At 41.7% G+C, this 18,044-nt stretch overlaps 2 protein-coding genes across 3 annotated transcripts in view; one reads left to right on the top strand and one right to left on the bottom strand.

The window, feature by feature from the left end:
* Positions 1-1,620: 1,620 nt before the first annotated feature.
* LOC113026759 (uncharacterized) lies at positions 1,621-7,105 on the bottom strand. 2 transcript variants are annotated; one of them, XM_080303925.1, is made up of 9 exons: positions 6,967-7,105; positions 4,992-5,115; positions 4,747-4,889; positions 4,165-4,331; positions 3,534-3,623; positions 3,047-3,212; positions 2,807-2,962; positions 2,008-2,697; positions 1,621-1,916 (listed from the first exon to the last, which is right to left on the bottom strand). In XM_080303925.1, exons 2-9 carry the CDS (start codon positions 5,044-5,046, stop codon positions 1,869-1,871), a joined length of 1,515 nt encoding a protein of 504 aa, XP_080160051.1. In that variant the 5' UTR covers positions 5,047-5,115; positions 6,967-7,105; the 3' UTR covers positions 1,621-1,868. The 2 variants fall into 2 exon arrangements, with proteins under 2 accessions (XP_080160051.1, XP_026031661.1); XM_026175876.2 differs by lacking the exon at positions 6,967-7,105 and having other exon boundaries at positions 4,992-5,467.
* Positions 7,106-7,873: 768 nt separating this feature from the next.
* Positions 7,874-18,044, top strand: part of tbc1d2b (TBC1 domain family, member 2B) — a 14,258-nt gene continuing 4,087 nt past the window's right edge. The window contains exons 1-9 of the mRNA XM_026175875.2: positions 7,874-8,315; positions 9,069-9,219; positions 11,638-11,803; positions 13,250-13,383; positions 13,492-13,724; positions 15,790-16,215; positions 16,356-16,466; positions 16,626-16,822; positions 17,499-17,993. Coding sequence (XP_026031660.2) covers positions 7,974-8,315; positions 9,069-9,219; positions 11,638-11,803; positions 13,250-13,383; positions 13,492-13,724; positions 15,790-16,215; positions 16,356-16,466; positions 16,626-16,822; positions 17,499-17,993 — 2,255 coding nt within the window. The 5' untranslated portion in view covers positions 7,874-7,973. The remainder of the gene's footprint in view (positions 8,316-9,068; positions 9,220-11,637; positions 11,804-13,249; positions 13,384-13,491; positions 13,725-15,789; positions 16,216-16,355; positions 16,467-16,625; positions 16,823-17,498; positions 17,994-18,044) is intronic.

Here is an 18,044-nt window from a genome sequence, read left to right as displayed (position 1 = left end):
TTCAAACACTTCACTTGAGCCAAATATACATTCAAAAGTGTACATAAACCATAACAAATAATCAGTGACAGCGTTAAGTGAGTAAGCTGTGTGTTTGCGATTGTTTCGAATATTCTTTATGGCAACTGAGAAAACGTTGTCGAGATAAAGACACTAATGACATGTGGGTGAAAGCTCTCACACTAATAGGTAGACCTTAAATGCAATTTACATTTAATATACGATCAACAATAAGCCTTCAAGCTTCAACAATTTCACGAGCTTTAAACACAATAATACACTGTGCTGTTAGTAACGGTGTAATATGCAATGCCTGTCAAACACATCAGTTACCCTTAAGTGTTTCTTAATGCTACATAAAGTAGTTATTTATATAATTGTAAGAATGTACTGCTTAATCGCTGTCAACCTTACACATTTTGTTATGTCAGTGTGCTTTCAGATGTGCAGAAATACAGTCAGGCAGTTATGACTCTTGTCTTTGATAAGTTTTTAAAATCATTACCCCATGTTTTCCAGTGACGCTTTATCATGTAGATCTCAATTGTGAAACAGAAGGCGACAGAAATGCCACAAAGTTAATGATCTGCCAAGCTGAATGTTTGATTATCAAGAGCTTTAGCATATCCTAGTCTGCACTGCCTGACTTAAACCAGGAACTGCTTATTTCCTAACATCTGTCACACTGTCCTACATGAAACGACACAATAGCTCTACTTTTCTCCCCCTTTTTTTTTCTTTTTACTGCTTCAGAGGATAACCATGAAAGATATACACTAAGTATTCCCTTTATTGTACTTTTACTGGCCCCAGTAAAAGTATAATTAAAAAAGTAAAAGCAAATGATAGAAGTTAATAAACCTTTAACCCACTTCCCCGTTGGTGTCACAAACAGACGTTTGAAAACTGTATGCAAATAAAGTTTCCTGTGAATGTGCAAAACTGACGGAAGCAGCATGTAACATTTTTAAAGATCAACTGTAAACACGGTGCCATGAGATGAATTTCCACATATGGTAATTTTCTGTGACAACATGATTTAGTGTTTTCAGGGAATGCTCTTTGAGTGAGCGATGGAAAACCATAATCAGAGTGCATTACATGGCCAAGGCAAGCTAAAGGTGGAAGCATTTTCATAGCAGTGATAATAGTTGTACGTTGTTGTATCCTGATTTATTTTTATTTATTATTTGCATCTCGAGCTCCACACGTGGAAATGCTGTCATCGCTCCACAGCAGCTCTAAACCGCACATCCCCATTTCTTCACAGTTATCCTCTTCTCCGTTACCTACAGCCCGTAGACATATCTGCATACATATATGCATCTACAGGATACATGTTGACAGGAAAGTGTAGCATATACGCCCAGGTTTGTGTGCACTGATGAGAAGTAGATGAAAACAGTTCTCCTCAACATAAGCTGCAGTTCAAGGTGAATCACATGCTGTGGACTGAACAGCAGGTTTTTCCCCCTTTACAGTCATACTTTCATTGGGGCCCCTGAAACCTGCGTAGGGCACTGCTGTACATTTTCCCCACCCTAATGATCACCCCGAAAGTAATTATTTAGTAATATTCTAATAACAGTAATGGCATAATAATGATCTTAGAGCCTCTTATACAGTAGATTGCTTTTAATATGACATACACGTAACACAGTTTTTACCACATGTAAAAACCTGTTCGTGGAAAGGAAACTACACACGTATCGTTATATTTTTAAATAAATACGTTAAAAAAACCATACATAAGTTCTCATTAAATCGTTAATACATAACAGTGGTTTTCCAGAGTGTATTATGTAGTAGTAGTGTGAAATCATCAAAACAAGTAAACGTTTTCCTCAGTACGCTGTAAAGTAGCCTCTTTACCATTTCTTCTTGTTCTCAGGGAAGAGCCACTTCCATTTGTCGTTCTGTAAGAGGTAAATAAATTCATTATAATACAAGTATGACACACAAAAGAATTATTTCTTTTAATTAAAGTGCTTTGAAAACATTACAAACCTTAAATCCCCAGGACGAGTTGGTCTGTTTGCGTCTCATGTCCTCCAGAGGCTCGTAAGTGTTGCTGCTGGCTTTAGGGTTGATTGGTTCCTTGTGGCCGCGAATCGGCTCATATGTGAAGTCAGCGGGGGCTTCGCCGGGGACCTCGGCATACACAGAATCTGTGCGCTCCTCTGGTATTGACAATCTAGTGTCAAAGGACGTAGTGTGTGGGCTCCCGGGCCTGCCAGCCAGGTGATAAACTGCATTATCACTCAAGTAGTCCAGGCTGTGGCTGCTGCTTGGTCTGCTGCCCAAATCTGTCCTCTCTGACTGGGAGCTGCTGCCGTTACCTTGTCTGACTGGCCTGGGGGAAAGTCTCGGAGGGGTGTCGGGAGGTGCGTTCAGTCTGTAAGACTGCTCCCCGTCAGAACTGCTGTCCAGGAGTGGCAGAGACCTGCTTTTGCTGTCTAGGATGCTGAGCTCCGAGTAAACGGATTCTGGATGTGACGGAGGACTACATCTGCCATTGATTTGATCCTTGGAAGTCGAACTCGAATTAGGTCTGGGTAAACTGTCCTGATGCATGTGTTGGTCTCTGGGTGTAACCCTTGGCGACTGCTTCCTGAGTTGGGCATACAAAACCCCCTCATGCTCGTTGATGGTGGCACTATCGAGGTGCCTGCTCCTTCGGGGCAACGGCGGACCTTCCTGTTTTACAAAACAAGTTTCTAAAAGTCAGTGAGGTGAAATAAACAATGGAACTATTTTCAGCACATTAGTTTGGACAGCAGCTCTATAATTTATTGACTGTATTCACCTCGTGCGCCCTGTTGCCCTTTGGTGGCCGTTTAGGCTGCTCATCTAAACTCGAGTTTATCTGTTTTCGTTGCCTGTTCTTCACAGCGCTGACAGCGGCAACAGGTTTTTCTTTGGGGCTAATCTGGATAACATCATATAGGTCTTCATCCAGGGCCTGAAAGAACAAAACATCACTTGGACCTCTATCTTTCACCTTTGGCATTTAAAAAAAGAACTCAAAAGAAGAGTTTTGTCTCACCTCAAAACACGAATTTGTCAGGTACTCTCCATATGGTTCAATGGGGCTTGTTTTGTAGTAATCTACCAGACTGGGCACTGTGTCGTGTACCTCGGTGTCTCCATAGACTACAAACTGCCCCATTTCATTCTGGTTTATCACAAAGTGTCGACAACGATCCCTGCCTCTGCAACAACAACAACAACAACAAAAAGTTTGTTAAGCATTGACACATTTTATAGTTGGAGCAAACTAAAATAACATATATTCACACGACTTTCTGACTTTTGAAACATGAATATCCTCCAATAAAATAAGCCACCAAACAAAAGTTTAGAAGTGGGGTTAGAAAATAGATAGATTTGATCGATTTGACACACATTATCTTTAAGACACTTTATATATACATAAGTCATAATTTCTGTAAAACAAAGCAGTTTACCTTCAGCAGCACAACAACACTACACAACTCCTACTTTAGTGTTCTTTAGACTAAACCACCACTCACCTATAGGACAGGATGTACCCGATGGCCTTTTCACTAAGACGGATCAGGAAACAGCCGAGCTCCCTTTCTTTAAGAATTTCTTCAGCATCCCTGTAGACAGACCAACAACAGTGTTAAATTCTCCAACTCCTAACTTTAAAAAGTGTTTCAAAGACATTTGGAGAACATTTACAGCAACAGCCTGGTAGATTATGGGCATAGCGAGGTGGATTGTGTGCTGCACCGTGGAAATTCTATTTCGTTACAGTCCCTTTCCATAAACTTGCCACTGCCAATCACGTAAGTGTGCACTGAATGTGGGTGTGTGCTGGAGGAAAGGCCAGTAGGTGCCAGTGGGTGTATTACAAAGTGGACACTTTCCATCAGAGGAAAGGTTTATTTTTATTTTTATTTTTTTGGATACATTTTCACAATATGACCAAAACTAAAAATAAATACATGAACAAAAAGCCTCGTGTCTTTTTACATTACTATATTATATGTTTTAAATTATATGTAAAGAAATTTTTTTTTAAAATGTGGCTTTAGCAGCTTAGAGGATATGATTTGGTTTTAGAAAAAAAAACTGGGTGTAAAAAATGATTATTTCTCAGTTTGCTATTTCCATTTTTTTCCTTTTATGAATCCTTACCGTCTTGTGATGAAGCCCAGGAACCAAGCTGGAAGGAGTCCGTTGCTGACCATGAGTGGCACCTGAGTCTCTATGAACCACTTTGATGTCAGCTCCCTGAGTCTGACTTCAGTCCCGTCTGCATTAGGATCCCCTGTTGTGTCCCTTTGCTCCATCCTCGTCCGATCCTGATTAAAAACACACCGTCATCCGCTGAAGACAACCAGCATTTATTCCCCAATGTTTGCTGTGTGGCAGCATTTTAACAGTCTAATTTGCTTATTTTCCAGGAGGCGTCAACCACAGCCTGAAAGCAGCTCAATGTTCTCATAGCTTTAAATGAAAGTCATTGGCTGCTGGAAAAGTCCGGTTACACCTGTCTGTGTAAAGCGAGCTTCTAGTTTAGTACACAGCATTTATTTGCTGTTACATGATATCTGATGTTTTAGAGAAAAAATATTCAAAATCCACAATGTTCTTGTTTTACTCAAATAATACTTTGAGGTTTTATAATCTATCTCTAAGTCAAACATCACATAAAAGCAAGTTAGTCACTAAAACAGTCAGCGACTAGTTTGAAAAAGACTTGTAAGCAGTTCTTACCTTGAAGCAAAATTTTAAATAGGTCCTGATGCAGGGAGATTTTGTCTGTTTTTGATCCTTTGGTCTCGACTGTGAAACGCGGCACACCTTTTCAATTCTGGGATACTGTTGTCTGTAAAGTAAACAGCAATTCCTTTCAATCCCTGGAAAGAAAAGATCAGAAAATTAATTTAATTATGAATAATTTAATTATAAAGTTCATACAATATTCCTATAAAGTATTTAACAATGGCGAGAGTACATACCTTTCCTTGAGATTGTCACTGTGTGGTTTGAACCCGGTGTCATTTCAGCAAACATTAAAATACTTCTCTTAACTTCTGAACCGTCTCTAATCTCCAACTGAAAGTGTCTTGAGGGAGTATGACACTACATGGGAGATATAGACAGATGACATTTACAATTACACATATTTTTCCACTGGTCTGGAAAGTAGAGGTACATGGCAACGGGCAAGGCGCAGTTCAAACAGTTCATTTGCATCAAAAAGACAGCTGAAGGCTGCTGAACAATGTGAGAGCTTCCTGAAGAGAAACGGAAAGTAAGCTTTACAGAAACTGTGGTTTGTGTGCACACGAGTGCATTGGTTTGCAAGAGGAGATGTTTAACCCACGGAGTGTCTGATTACCAGAGTAATGGGAGATAAGTTGCGTCAGCAGTTGATCTTTTGTGTTTTCTGATCTGGGTTTGAAGTAAGTTCAGATCATTGTTGCTAAAGCTGGACCAAAAATGTGTAGGAATGGAAATGTTTGGAAAGACTGTGTATGTTTGAACAGATTTGGAGGGTAGAGGGCGGGGCAATAAACAAAGCCCCAGTAAGATGAGGTATTTCCAAGCTTGTTTTTCAGGTTCACATACAGTAAATACCTGCTAACTCATTCCCCCCATTGGTTGGGGACAGGCGTCATGAATCACCTCCAGCAGTTTTTGCTCTGTGGGGAACAGTAGGAACTCCCACAGGGGGAGATGCAGTAACGAGAAAGAGTCTGTGTCATAGCGAGCAGGATGAGATGGGATTTCACAACTGGATTTTAACATCACTTACAATTTGGAAACATGTTTCCTGTTTATACACAACTGATCAAACACTTGGGTATTGCGTACAGCAATGTCATTTAGTGTAATTTAATTTAATTTAGATGAATGAACGCAGAGCCAATAACTGAACTGTTATGTTCCACAAATGAGTAAGAGCTGCTGTACAGTACCATGGCCTAGAATTTCAACACTCTCTTAAGGCGGCTCTTGTTGTTCTTTGTGAGTCATTATGTGCTCCTCTGTGGGAGTAGTAAGGTTTGGGGTTAAATGTTATCACCGGTCCGTGTTTGTAAAGAATCCAATGAACATTACATTCGACCGATCGCGCTGTGTGCTGTACGTAAAAGGATCGGCAGAAATTTATTTTATCTACAGCACATATAAAAAAAGGTGCCAGACAGGAGGATGTCTAGGCTGATAATTTTTTTTTAGCCTAACACCTATGAGGGGGATGTGGATCTTATAAAAGGTCACAAGTCAGTTTAACAAATGCAAAATGTCATTGCAACGGAAGCACATCACCTTTGTTTACAGTGTCCTTTGAAACCTCAGAGCAAAACAAGGATCCTAACCTCACAAATACTTCTAATTGTAAGAAAACTAGCAGGTTACTGTTATTACAGTATTACAGTATTGCATTTTGTTTTTTTAAGCTGCTGTTTTATCTTTGACATCTCAAGTGGGGAAACATCAGGTGTATTTCCCAGCATAAGACAAATCATCCACTGTTTACCCACAGCACTGGGGCAAAACTAAATCATATTCACATCTGCAACCATTAGTCACCAAAACATCCTGAACATGTGAAACTTCTGCCAGCTCTGAATCCAGGAGACAAATTTCCTGTAATCACTTCAATAGCTCCTCTTTCGCACTCTAGTTAAACGAGCTATGGATTCGACTTAGTCACATATATGCTGTAGGTTTTATGAAAAGTGGAAAGGTACGTCATTTCAGGTGGTGATATTTTATTGGAACATTTCTTTACTTTTTTTTGACTTATCACTTAAATTGTAAATAATGCCACTATTTATGTATTTATTTTCATCCATTATTAAAACAGATTGAGAAAAGTGACAGTGAGATAGAAGAAAGTTAAAGTAGGCTCACTGTGGTTACATGCACTTTAGCACTAACCCAACACCCTGACACACTTTATGGCATCTGTGGCTTTATACTTACTGCTTATTTTGGAGGTGAAAAAAAAAATCAACAAAATATGGCGAGGGTTGTTTGTATCTCCAAAAATGTTCATTTTTAATGCTCTTCAGCTCAAAATCTCTGTGCATTTCTAACATTAGATAACTCTAAACACCTCTCTTAGCCTTAATAGGGCTTTGACTGTCATGTAAGCATGGAAATGCTAAAAACTGGAGGAAGATATACTGATATTATTTGTCATCTTTTTAACCGTCAGCTAGGCAATACAGGCAGCTACTCTGAGGTGACAAAAAGCTCCCAGTGGTTTGGATTTCCAGTAGATCTCTGACCTGCTCACTGTTTATAACCCAGTCAGACCTGTCAGGTGGAGATCTGGTAAATGTTTGCCATTGTCCTAAGACATTGCAAAAGCTACTTAGATTTATGTTTTTATCTCACGTTTTAGCACACTGAATCTATGTATAATGAAGTGTGCAATCTTAATAAAATTACCTGAGCTATTTATTAAGTTTTTTAAAATTTACAGCTGTATCCTGACATATTCAGTATCTGTTCGAGGTTATAGATACAAATTGTGAAACACACACTGCCATGAACAGTACAAAGCAGTTGAAATTAGCATAACAAGAACAAGAATTACAAGATCGGCTGCGTGTGACACGGGTGTGGGTGTGGGCACCGCAGATCATTTTGTGCCGAGGGCAGATAACAGAACGCATTTTTATTTTTCTTTCCTATGTAGGCCTCATATCTTTTCTTCTATCTTTTGATTACAGTTTTTTTTCTTTACAATTCGTTGGAGGATTGCTGCTCATTAGCCCTCAAAGCTGGCTGCTCATCTGATCACACACCGCCACCTAGCGGCCCACAGAGCCGCTACACTCCACCCCAACCAGCAAACCAACCACGTCATCCTCGGAGCTGAACTACATGTCCCATGCTCCTCTGTCAAAGAAACGGACAGTCATGTGGATGGAAACAGGAGTGGGCATCCGCTGTGCTGCAAGAAGAAGAAACTTCGAGGAAAGATGCACGAAGAGGAGGATGGCAGCGAGGCGCACTCCTGCACGGCTTCGCGATTCGTGAACTCCAGGTCCGTGGATGTGGCCGACATCGAGGGAGCGAAGGAGCAGGCCTCCAAACTGTGTGGCTACTTGAACAAACTGTCCGGCAAGGGGCCCTTGAGGGGGTACAAGCCGAAGTGGTTTGTGTATGATCCGAGGAAATGCTATTTGTATTACTTCAAGTCTCCCCAGGATGCCCTGCCGCTCGGACACATCGAAATATGCGATGCGTGTTTCAGCTACGATTTGGACGGGGAAGAGGGTCAGTTTGAGATCCGCACGGCCGACAAAGAGTTTCTACTTAAGGTAGGAACTTTTCTTTCTTTCATTAAACGTGTGTTGACAGCATTGCAACGAGGTCTGCTTTTCATGTCATTTGTCACTTCCTTTCTCGTTTGGAAAAGGCAGACACGCCCTTCTCTTCTTTCCTTTAAAGAAAACAGATTTAGACTCAGCTGTTTTTAGGCAACAAAGTACATATTTCTGCTCGGCAACAACGTGATCTGATGCGATTCTGACGCGTTCAGAAGAAGAAAATCCGTTTGTTTGTTTTTTAAAAGACAAGTCAATTTCTCGCACAAACCAAGCGCTTAATCAGCGCATTCTTCCAGCTGATTGCCTGCAAACACCGTCAGTCCTCTGTTTTGTGTTTAGACATTTTTACACAGGAGCTCATCTGCCTTCACGGGTCACAGCATCTCATGTGACGGTGTCCTGGTGCTGTCATATGACTGTGACGGGTTCAGCACCAAGACAGGTGCCTCTGGTTTCACTCAGTCAGTTCTAGTCTGTCTTATTATTTTTTTAAGTGTCTATGCTTAATACCAAGAGAGAGAGAGCTGGAACTGAGACTGAAACCAGTGTCTGTGCTCATTCACATGACAGATCCTAATAGTGTCAAGTTGTCCTCATTTTCCCTTTCCATTTGTCGCTGCCTTGATTTCCTCATGGAGATGCCTTTTAAAATGTCATCTCGCTCACTTTGCTGTCTTTAAAATGGCGTGCTTAAAGATTTCAAAGATCTAAAGTCTAATTGAGTGTGCGTTTGTGTCCTTCTAGGCTCCCAGTAAGCAGGTGATGCACTACTGGCTGCAGCAGTTGCAGCAGAAACGTTGGGAGTACAGTAACATGCGAGGCTCTGGTCAGAGAGACAGCTGGAGCTCCCCGACGCTGGCCTATCTTCACACCGGCCTTGTAGGCAAAGATAATGGTAGGCAGGTTCGCACGCACTCACACATACAGTGGATATGTTATCAGTCGGTCATTTCATCATATCCGGGCAACAACTGAAAGTTTACACAAGCGCTACAAATCACAAGAGTCTCGCGTATTTTGTTACCAAGTTTCTGCAGGAAAGTGTTTGAGTGTTTCGAAAGGGTAAAAGTTCAGATTGACATCATTCGGCTTGTGTTTTGTTTTAAGCAGAAAGCCCTTCGAGCTGTGAAGCAAAGGCGCTGGTATCGTAACCTCACGTCTAAACAAATATAAAGTAGGCAGTCAAGTAATGGTCTGTGACAAAAATGATATGTTTATTTGTTTTCCAATTTTTTTTAAATATAAATTGTTGAGAGGAGAACAACCAGACTCATTTGAACTGATGGGAAGGGAACAGTAACAGAAGAAAAGTATGCAGACGAGGGTCTTTCACTTCACAGCATGTCAGATTGACAGGGTCAGAATTTGTCATAAACACCATGAAAGCATGGTGTCATCTTGCCTTATGTCAGTACAGCCTGCTGCAGGTGGCGTTAATAAAAACTGAGCATTGTTTATACTCAGGAAAGCCTTCCTGAGCATTGTTCCTGAGCATTTCCATCCCTTTATTACCGCAGCAGCCATCAGAACACAGTCACCGATGCTGGCTTCCAGTTTGATTGTGTGACATGTCTCAAAGCTCGCATCATGCAAAGCTGATGATTTAAGCGTTTGAATGGTCTTGAAGATCTCAGTGAGTGCTCAAACGGCCACAGTCACCAGATCTCAATCCAACAGAGCACCTTTAGGATGCGCTGTAACGGGAGATTTGCATCATGTGTGCGCAGTAATTGTGTGATGCTATCATGTCAGCATGGACCAGAATCTCTGAGGAATGTTTCTTGTTGTTATGTAGCTCCAGAAGCAACATGGTGGCCAGCGTGGTCCTAGCAAGGTGTACCTAATTAAGTAGCCAATGACTGTATACGCCAGTGCTGATATGTTTGAATGAGTATCTGTTGGACTCTACATAAAATATGAATCTCATTTGTTATCCAGCAGAAGTGGAAAAGAAAATATGTACATCCATATCTGTGGCTAATAAAGGACTTTAATGAGGACACAAGCATTTTTAAGCCTGTTTACATTTGCAAACAGGGATTCTTCTGATTGCTTTGTGATTAGCTGAGTGAAACGACCTGTGAATCCTTTTCCTGTCCATGTCTTTCTTTCCCAGAATGTTCTCGGTGCACATCTGTCTTCAAAAGCCACAAACGCCTTGGTTATCACCGCTTATCAGTGCTGTTGTCGCCGTGTTTCGTCTAACCCTCCGCGACTTCTTGATTTCTCTGACGATTCGGAATGAACACTCTTTTGTTCCTTGTTCTCGTATTCATTTGCGTTTTGCTTTTCGGTCTCGCCTTGAACCTGCTCGGTGCAGTGAAGTGCACGAGAGAGCTGTGAGATCAGCGATGTCTGGCGTCAGCTGAAACGATCCCTCGAGCTGTGTTTTTATGTCGCACTTTTTATAGCGAAAGACTAACATGCCCGGGCTTAGCAAGTCTAAGTAAGTGTCGACTTTTGAAGCTCTAAAAGGAAACCGTGCTGCAACGTTCAGAAGTTAAAACTGGTTCAGAAGTAGACATAGTAACACATGATAAAGACATAATAAATTAGACATATAAAGGACGTTGGTTTTTATTTTCATTCTTGGAGATGCCACTTCAAAGACTTCAAAGATTTTATCAGAGCCACGCGAGTCTGATCATAGGTGCGTGGCGCTGGCTGCACTACATGTTGTTGGCCACAGTCTGTGTGTGAAGTCTCACAGCATTATTAATATCACTACCTCGATGATTTAAAGCCAGATGTGGCATGGGTCGATGAGAAATAGAGGCCTGCCGCACACTCATATGGAAGTGATTTGTCACTCGCAAGGTAGGCCAGCGCATCCGCTGCTTAATCATCCTTTTTATTTTTTAGTCTAAGTAGAAGCATAATATATGAAAACGAAGCAGTATTCATTGAAGCTTAACAACTAGAGCCTGACATCATGAACTCATCAGGAAAGTGTTTACTGAAGTCACAGACAAAGGAAGCAGAAAGAGGTGTTTTCCCACAGACAGACTTCATTTTTCCAAGTATGACTCAGACACCCCCTGCTGGCAGTTTAAACCACTTCTGCAGTAGCATCACTTTTTATGACACATCTAACAAATAAAAAAGCTTCTTTTTACTAATTAATTTCATGTTAAGAAGGGGGTTGGTGGTCTGAGAAAGAAGTAATCGTTAGAAAGCAGGTATTAACTTGCATAGGTTTCACCCGGCTGTGCATCTTGTTCTTGGGAAGTCAGTCTTTGGTGTCATTTTGATTTGATTTTTGTTTCGTTAGAACAGATAATTAAGTTCTTTTGGTCTTTTTTTTTTTTCTCAGATGCTTTCAGCTTTGAGAAGCCATGTGAAACCATGGAGAAGGTCCGCAGTGATTTCTCCATGGACGACGAAACAGAGGGCGCTGGAATGGTGGGAGCCCAGACAGCCAGAGGGCCCTCCACGAACCCCCTCAATTTCTCCCTGAAAAACCTTGGCATGGAGCTCAGGTAAGTGTAACGAAAGCTTTCCAGGAAATAATCTGTACGCAAGTATACAGCTCTATAAAATCTTGTTCTTTTTTTTTCTTTTTAAGGTCGCCGCCAAACAGGCACGACTAGTTTGTCTGCTGTGTTGAGCAAAGAAAGCACTTCTTAGTTCATCCAGACACTGGTTGCAGTAGAGGAAATGGTTACATCCATGGTTCACTTGTTTTTCTAGTATGCAACCATCAGCAGTTCCCCTTTTTGAGATGTACAACACATCTATTGAAAAGAGGCAACATGCTGCAATCCTAAAAATGTGACATGTAGACTGGAGTTTGCTTTGTATGTGTCCCTTATTAAGGGAGTCTTGGAGTCCCAGAGTTTCACTGCTCCTAAACCCACACCACGGTGCCTTTTATACACAGTTCTTACCTGTCAGAACTCCTTAGTACTTATCGCCCCAGGAGATCTTTGAGGTCAGCCGATCTGATGCTTTTAGATGTTCCCAGGTATAAATTAAAGACAAAGGGAGAGAGGGCGTTTGCTGTGGCTGCACCCAGACTGTGGAACAGTTTACCTCCTCACGTCAGATTCTCCAAAAGCCTAGAAACTTTTAAAACTGCTCTTAAAACTCACCTCTTTTCATTGGCTTTTAGAAAGGTTTAATTTATTTGTTTATTTATTTTTTTATTTGATCAGCGAGGTGTTTTACGAAATTGTGTTCTATTGTATTTTTATCTGTATTTACTGTATAGCACTTTGGTCAGCCTTGGTTGTTTTTAAATGTGCTCTATAAATAAACTTGACTTGACTTGACTTGACAGTAACAAAGGTATCAGTATAGTAGCTGCCTGATATGTGACTGAATCTGCGAGAATTGCAGCTCTCGGAGCTAGAAACCCCTCCCCCCGATTAGAAAAGAAGTGGCTTTAGAATACTCCAGTACTGTGACGTTAACTGCTTTTGTCACGTTTATACCCATAAAGTTTGAGAAAAGCACGAGCGCTCTTTAGTCACTTTGGTTTTGCCAGGTGGAAGTCAGAAACGTGTGGTTTAAACACATCCGATATCTATAAAAATATATATAGAGAGCTGATGTGTGAGGTAGACTTGCGCTTCATTGTGTTGCATACAGCAGAAACAGTTGTTGACATGTTGCAATGGTGAGGTGTGAAAAACAAGTTTGACACCATTAGCTTTACTTTTTCCTCTAAATGTTAGCTTCTTGCAAAAATGCCTTTGTGTTTATTATCTTTGTTTTTTCTCTGTTTGTCCAACGCTGCAATCCCGTCGGCCTTTTGCAGCAGCATCAGTTTTCCTCTGTGGTTCATCGTAGATCTCTGTGGATTTGTCACTTTTCATACCGTGTTTTCTTTAATCTCTAAAGACCCCCCTCCCCTTTTTTTTTTGTTGCAATGAAATGTGTGAGAAACCTGTGAAATAAAAAAAATATCTCCTGATTTCTGTCAGGAACTCCATGTCTCACCTGCGTGGGGGACGACGCAGCGTGTTTTACACTAGCAACAGTCCCTCGGAGGAATGGGAGCTCGTGGATCCGCCAAAGGACTTTACTGAACAGAAACATCATCTGGACACACACAGACGTACGTCCACTCCCACCCACCCTTCTGCCAGGGTTTAATACTCATCCTCAGCGTACATTTCTCCCGAGGGTCACAGATAACAGCTGATGAACTTGTGTTTTCCCTCAGATTCCTTTGGATCGGCGTTTACCTTTGATTTTGTGCGCAACCCCTCGCGGCCTAAGAAGCTTTTGCTGGGCTCTGGAAAGTTAGGCCGCAGTGCCGAAAGCTCGCCGGTGGAATGTAACGGCAGCAAGTCTTTGGAAATGCAGCTTCGCCTCCAGAGCCAGCAGCAGCAGGAAGAACTGAGTCGCTTGCAGCAGGAAGAGGCTAAACTCAAGGAAGAGCTGGCCACCCAGAAGGTATAGTTGGATCTCTTCTACTACTGTTATTTATAACAGCATAACACATGTCTATGGATTGGATCGGATAAAAATGTAATATTCTGTTTCTACTGAAAGTGAATGATCCCTGTTTGTAGTGTCTGTTATACACCACAAGCCTAGGTTTGTGGTGTCTGACCAAGTGCCTTGGTATAATACTGATACTCTCACTATTACAAGAAGTCAGCAAATGATTAGTCATGTTTTAGCAAGAAGCAAAGAAACAGCAGACAGCATTCACAGCTGTCGCACTCCTTCTCTTTATTTTCTGTTCTCTTTTTTCCCCCCTCTATTTTAAGGTTGGCTGATTGGTCAAAACCGCTGTGACTAGGCAGAAGAGTGAATACTTACTTAGTGAATACCTTTTTTTACCTCTGTGCTTTACTTCCTGGTCAAAAGATTGATAGTTGTTTTCCTATGAAATCTGTACCAGGAGCATGATAACGAAAAAAAGTGTAACAAATTGATGTTTTCTGTAAATAATAGGGCTGCCACAAACGATTATTTTGATAGTCGACTAGTCACTGATTATTTTTGTGATTAGTCGACTAATCAGATCGTGCATCCATTGGGTGTAAAACATATAGCTTATTGCACCAGCAGCATCTGCTCTTATATAACTATCATTAGCTTACAGCTTTAAGTGTTTAAGGTATGTGCTAACTAAAGATAAAGATAATAGTTTATTAAATTTTAATGAAATTTGCACATTGTTTCAGTGAAGTTTAATAAACTCCTTGCTATCTAAAATATAACGGGACACCGGAGTATATTCTCCAGCATCTCACACTTCTGATAATCAGTCTGCTTGACGTTTATTCAGCTGTGTAAAAACTACAACTTTAATCTCAGCCAAACCGATTTACTCAGGAATAAATAAAATACTAAAAAAAAGCCAAACAATAACATTTTTAAGTTATCTAAATGACTTATATATGTCTAACCTGAGTAGCGAAAGACAGGGGTGGGTTTGAAAACAATTAGCCGGGAGTCCGGTGTTCTCACGGGCTCTAGTGAGCCTTGCCCCCGGCTAGCTATCGAGCTAGTGGGTAACAGACGTCTCCGAAAACGTCGGAGCGCTTTTGAAAATATGTGGTGTCTTGATAAACTGAGCGGATATTTTTGAGGTTTACACAGCTACATTCTCGTCTTAAAATATGTTAAACGTTTATTTTGTGACCCAGAAAGAATAATAAGAGTAATATTAAAACTAACTAGCTGCCGCCATTGTTGGAAACTGAGCTGGGCTGCGCTATGAATTCTGGAACAGAGGAAAATCACTATTGGCTGTCCTAACAGTCGCAAGAAGTCGCTAAATGACGTTATCGCCTAATTTACATAATTGGTCATGCTAATCTAATTGTAACCTATGTTGTTGGAGAGAGAAATAACATCGTGGAAGAGACATAAAGTGAGTAAAAAACGTCCTAAATGCATTTAGAGTTTATTTAGAACTACAAGTTAAATTTCTTTTAGCAATTATTGTTTTTTTTAATGTCACAATTCCAACCCTGCTCCTTTACCCGGGCTTGGATCGGAAAAAGTGACTCGAAATAGGCACTCTGGTGGAGTTACTTGGTGTGTGTGTTTATAAGTAGTTTTAAACCTTGTGATCCACAAAACAGCATAAGAGTAAAAGAAGAACTGACTGCGTTACAGCACCCGCTGCTTTTTGAGAGTAAAAGCCATACGCGCTTTCACGTCGCTAAGGGGTCTGAAAACTCTCTAAATATAGCGACAAAGTCGCTAAGTTGGCAACACTGGCACAGAGCTACTTCTTCTTCTTCGGGGTTTAACGGCAGCTGGCATCCTTGTACATGCAGTGCTGCCATCTTCTGTTTTAGTCCGTTATTACACTCTTAAGTCCCACTACTTATTCCTGTGTCTTTTGTGATCTTACAACGCTTCAAACGACGCGTCGACTATTAAATCAGTCGTCGACGATTTTGATAGTTGACGTAATCGTGACTAGTCGACTAATCGTGGCAGCCCTAGTAAATAATATACCATGCTTAATTTACAGTAATGATGTGTTATCATCCAGGAGCTGGTAAGGCTACTGCAGCAGACTTTAAGGACCTCCCAGAGCGAAAGGCCCACCGGGTGCCGTCCAGCTCCGTCTCCAGATTCGTCAGCAGCCTCAGACCAGACCCGAACTTCAGTACCAACTCAGGAAGAAGTTGCACAGCTGGAGGATCTGCTTAAGGAACGAGATGGTCAGATTCAGTCCATGTGCGGTCACATGGAGCGTCTCGCCCTGGAGAAGGAGAGTCTGCAAAAAGAGCTGAAGAGCCTGAAACTTAAGGTGGGGGAGATAAACGACCAGCTTGGAATGATGATGGAGACCATCCAGGCGAAGGATGAGATCATCATGAAGCTGTCACAGGAAAACTCCGAGCACAGCGGAAATGCAAACGACGCTGGATCACCACCACCTCACAAAGAGCTGCAGGAGCTGAGCATCCTCAAGGTAGAGATGGCAAAACTTTAAATAAGATTCAAGTTATCTTGATCTTAAACTGCCATCAACATTGATTTTCTTTTTTCTGTAGCTTTTGAAATTCTGCCTGAACATCTTGACACCCCGTCTGTCTTATTATTCACCTTCAGGACAGTCTTCAAGGCTACAAATCCCAGAACAAGTTCCTGAACAAAGAGATCCTGGAGCTGACGGTGTTGCGCAGAAATGCAGAGAGTCGAGAAAAGGCTTTAGAAGCAAAGGTACTCTCTTGTGTTTTATATTTACTGGTGCATTATCCTGTTAATAGAAACAGGAAGTTTGAGTAGGTTTAGGGGAAGTCCAGTGTGAAGCTCAGCTGGTGCTTCTAAAACGTAATTTAAATTTAAAGCTGAGACTTTATTTTGCCCTCTTTTCCACAGTGCACTGCGCTTGAGGCCAAGCTGTGTCAGGTGGAGAGTAAGTACTTGGTTCTGCTTCAAGAGGTGAAGAACCCGGTATGTTCGTCTTCAGAGCAGAGCCCAGCCCGGGAGGTCATCTCCAGATTGTTAGAAGATGCACTGCAGGGCGAGAACACAGACCAGCAGGAGCACACGATCTTCAAACCAAACACTGTCAGGTATGTGCCGAAAGCCTCGTTAACAGATGCTTTGGAGGTGATTTGAAAAGAAATTACTTAAAAACGGCTACTTGATCAGAGTTTTAGGGATGGAAAAAGAGAAATCTTGAGTTTTGATAAGAGGTTGCGAGAGCCCACACGTCTGGTTTCCGGCATTTATAGCAGATATGAAAATAAATGGCCAAATGTAGGTGTTGTTAGCACAGCTACGTGCCATACTCAGTGCTGTGGCTTACTAAAAAAATTCCACTGTCAATCATATGAGGGTCAAAAGTAGCAGATCTTTATTTAATAATGTTGAGCAGTTATAGCATTTCTACCAGAGCCAGCACCATACCAATTCATCAGAGGACGCACTGCTTTTTTTTATTTTTTTGGTTGTTGTTGTTGTTGTTTTTATTGAAAGAGAAAATAAACTGCATTAAGAGTCCCTACGCATGTTTTTTGACTGTGAGAACGAGTTCTGCTAATCTGTATTTCAGTTTCTGAATTCTTTGCAAGCCCAGGCATGCCCTTTTTGGCTCATCAAAAATGTATTTACACATTCTGGAAACCGCTCAGTGATGTAAACATGCAGAAGCCAGGATGTGAACATGTTACTGTTGCAGCTTTGAGCGGCTTTCGGAATTCACCCGCATCACTGATGAATTGTCTCTCTGTCTTGATGCAATGCTAGCGAGTATGACGTGTACGGCTTCAAGACCGTCCCCGAGGAGGAGGAAGAGGAGGAGAAGCTGATCGCAAAGGTGAGGGCCTTGGAGCTGAAGTCCCTGTCCATGACGGATCAGGAGGTTTCCGTCGGGGTCAAGTGGGAGAACTTTCTGTCCAGCACCATGAACAGAGACCTGGTTCACTCCCCTGAGCTAAAGGCCCTGATTCGTTGTGGCGTGCCACATGGGCACCGCTCCAAGGTGTGGCGCTGGTGTGTTTCTTTCCACGTGAAGAAGTTTCGTGACCACTTGCCCCCAGACTATTATGACACCTTATTAAACGTAGCAAGGGAGAAGCCCAACCCGGCCTCGAAGCAGATCGAGTTGGACTTGCTGCGTACTTTGCCCAACAACAAGCACTATGCCTCTCCGAGTGCAGGCGGCATCCAAAAACTCAGGAACGTCCTGCTGGCTTTCTCATGGAGGAATCCAGATATCGGCTACTGTCAAGGACTGAACAGGTACTAGAGCTTGAGTGTGTACTTTCTTTCTGTCTCTCTTTTTCTGGCTTG

This window comes from Astatotilapia calliptera, chromosome 7 (genome assembly GCF_964374335.1).
Source record: "Astatotilapia calliptera chromosome 7, fAstCal68.1, whole genome shotgun sequence".
NCBI classification, from domain to species: Eukaryota; Metazoa; Chordata; class Actinopteri; order Cichliformes; family Cichlidae; genus Astatotilapia; species Astatotilapia calliptera.
This window is presented reverse-complemented; position numbering and strand designations above follow the sequence as displayed.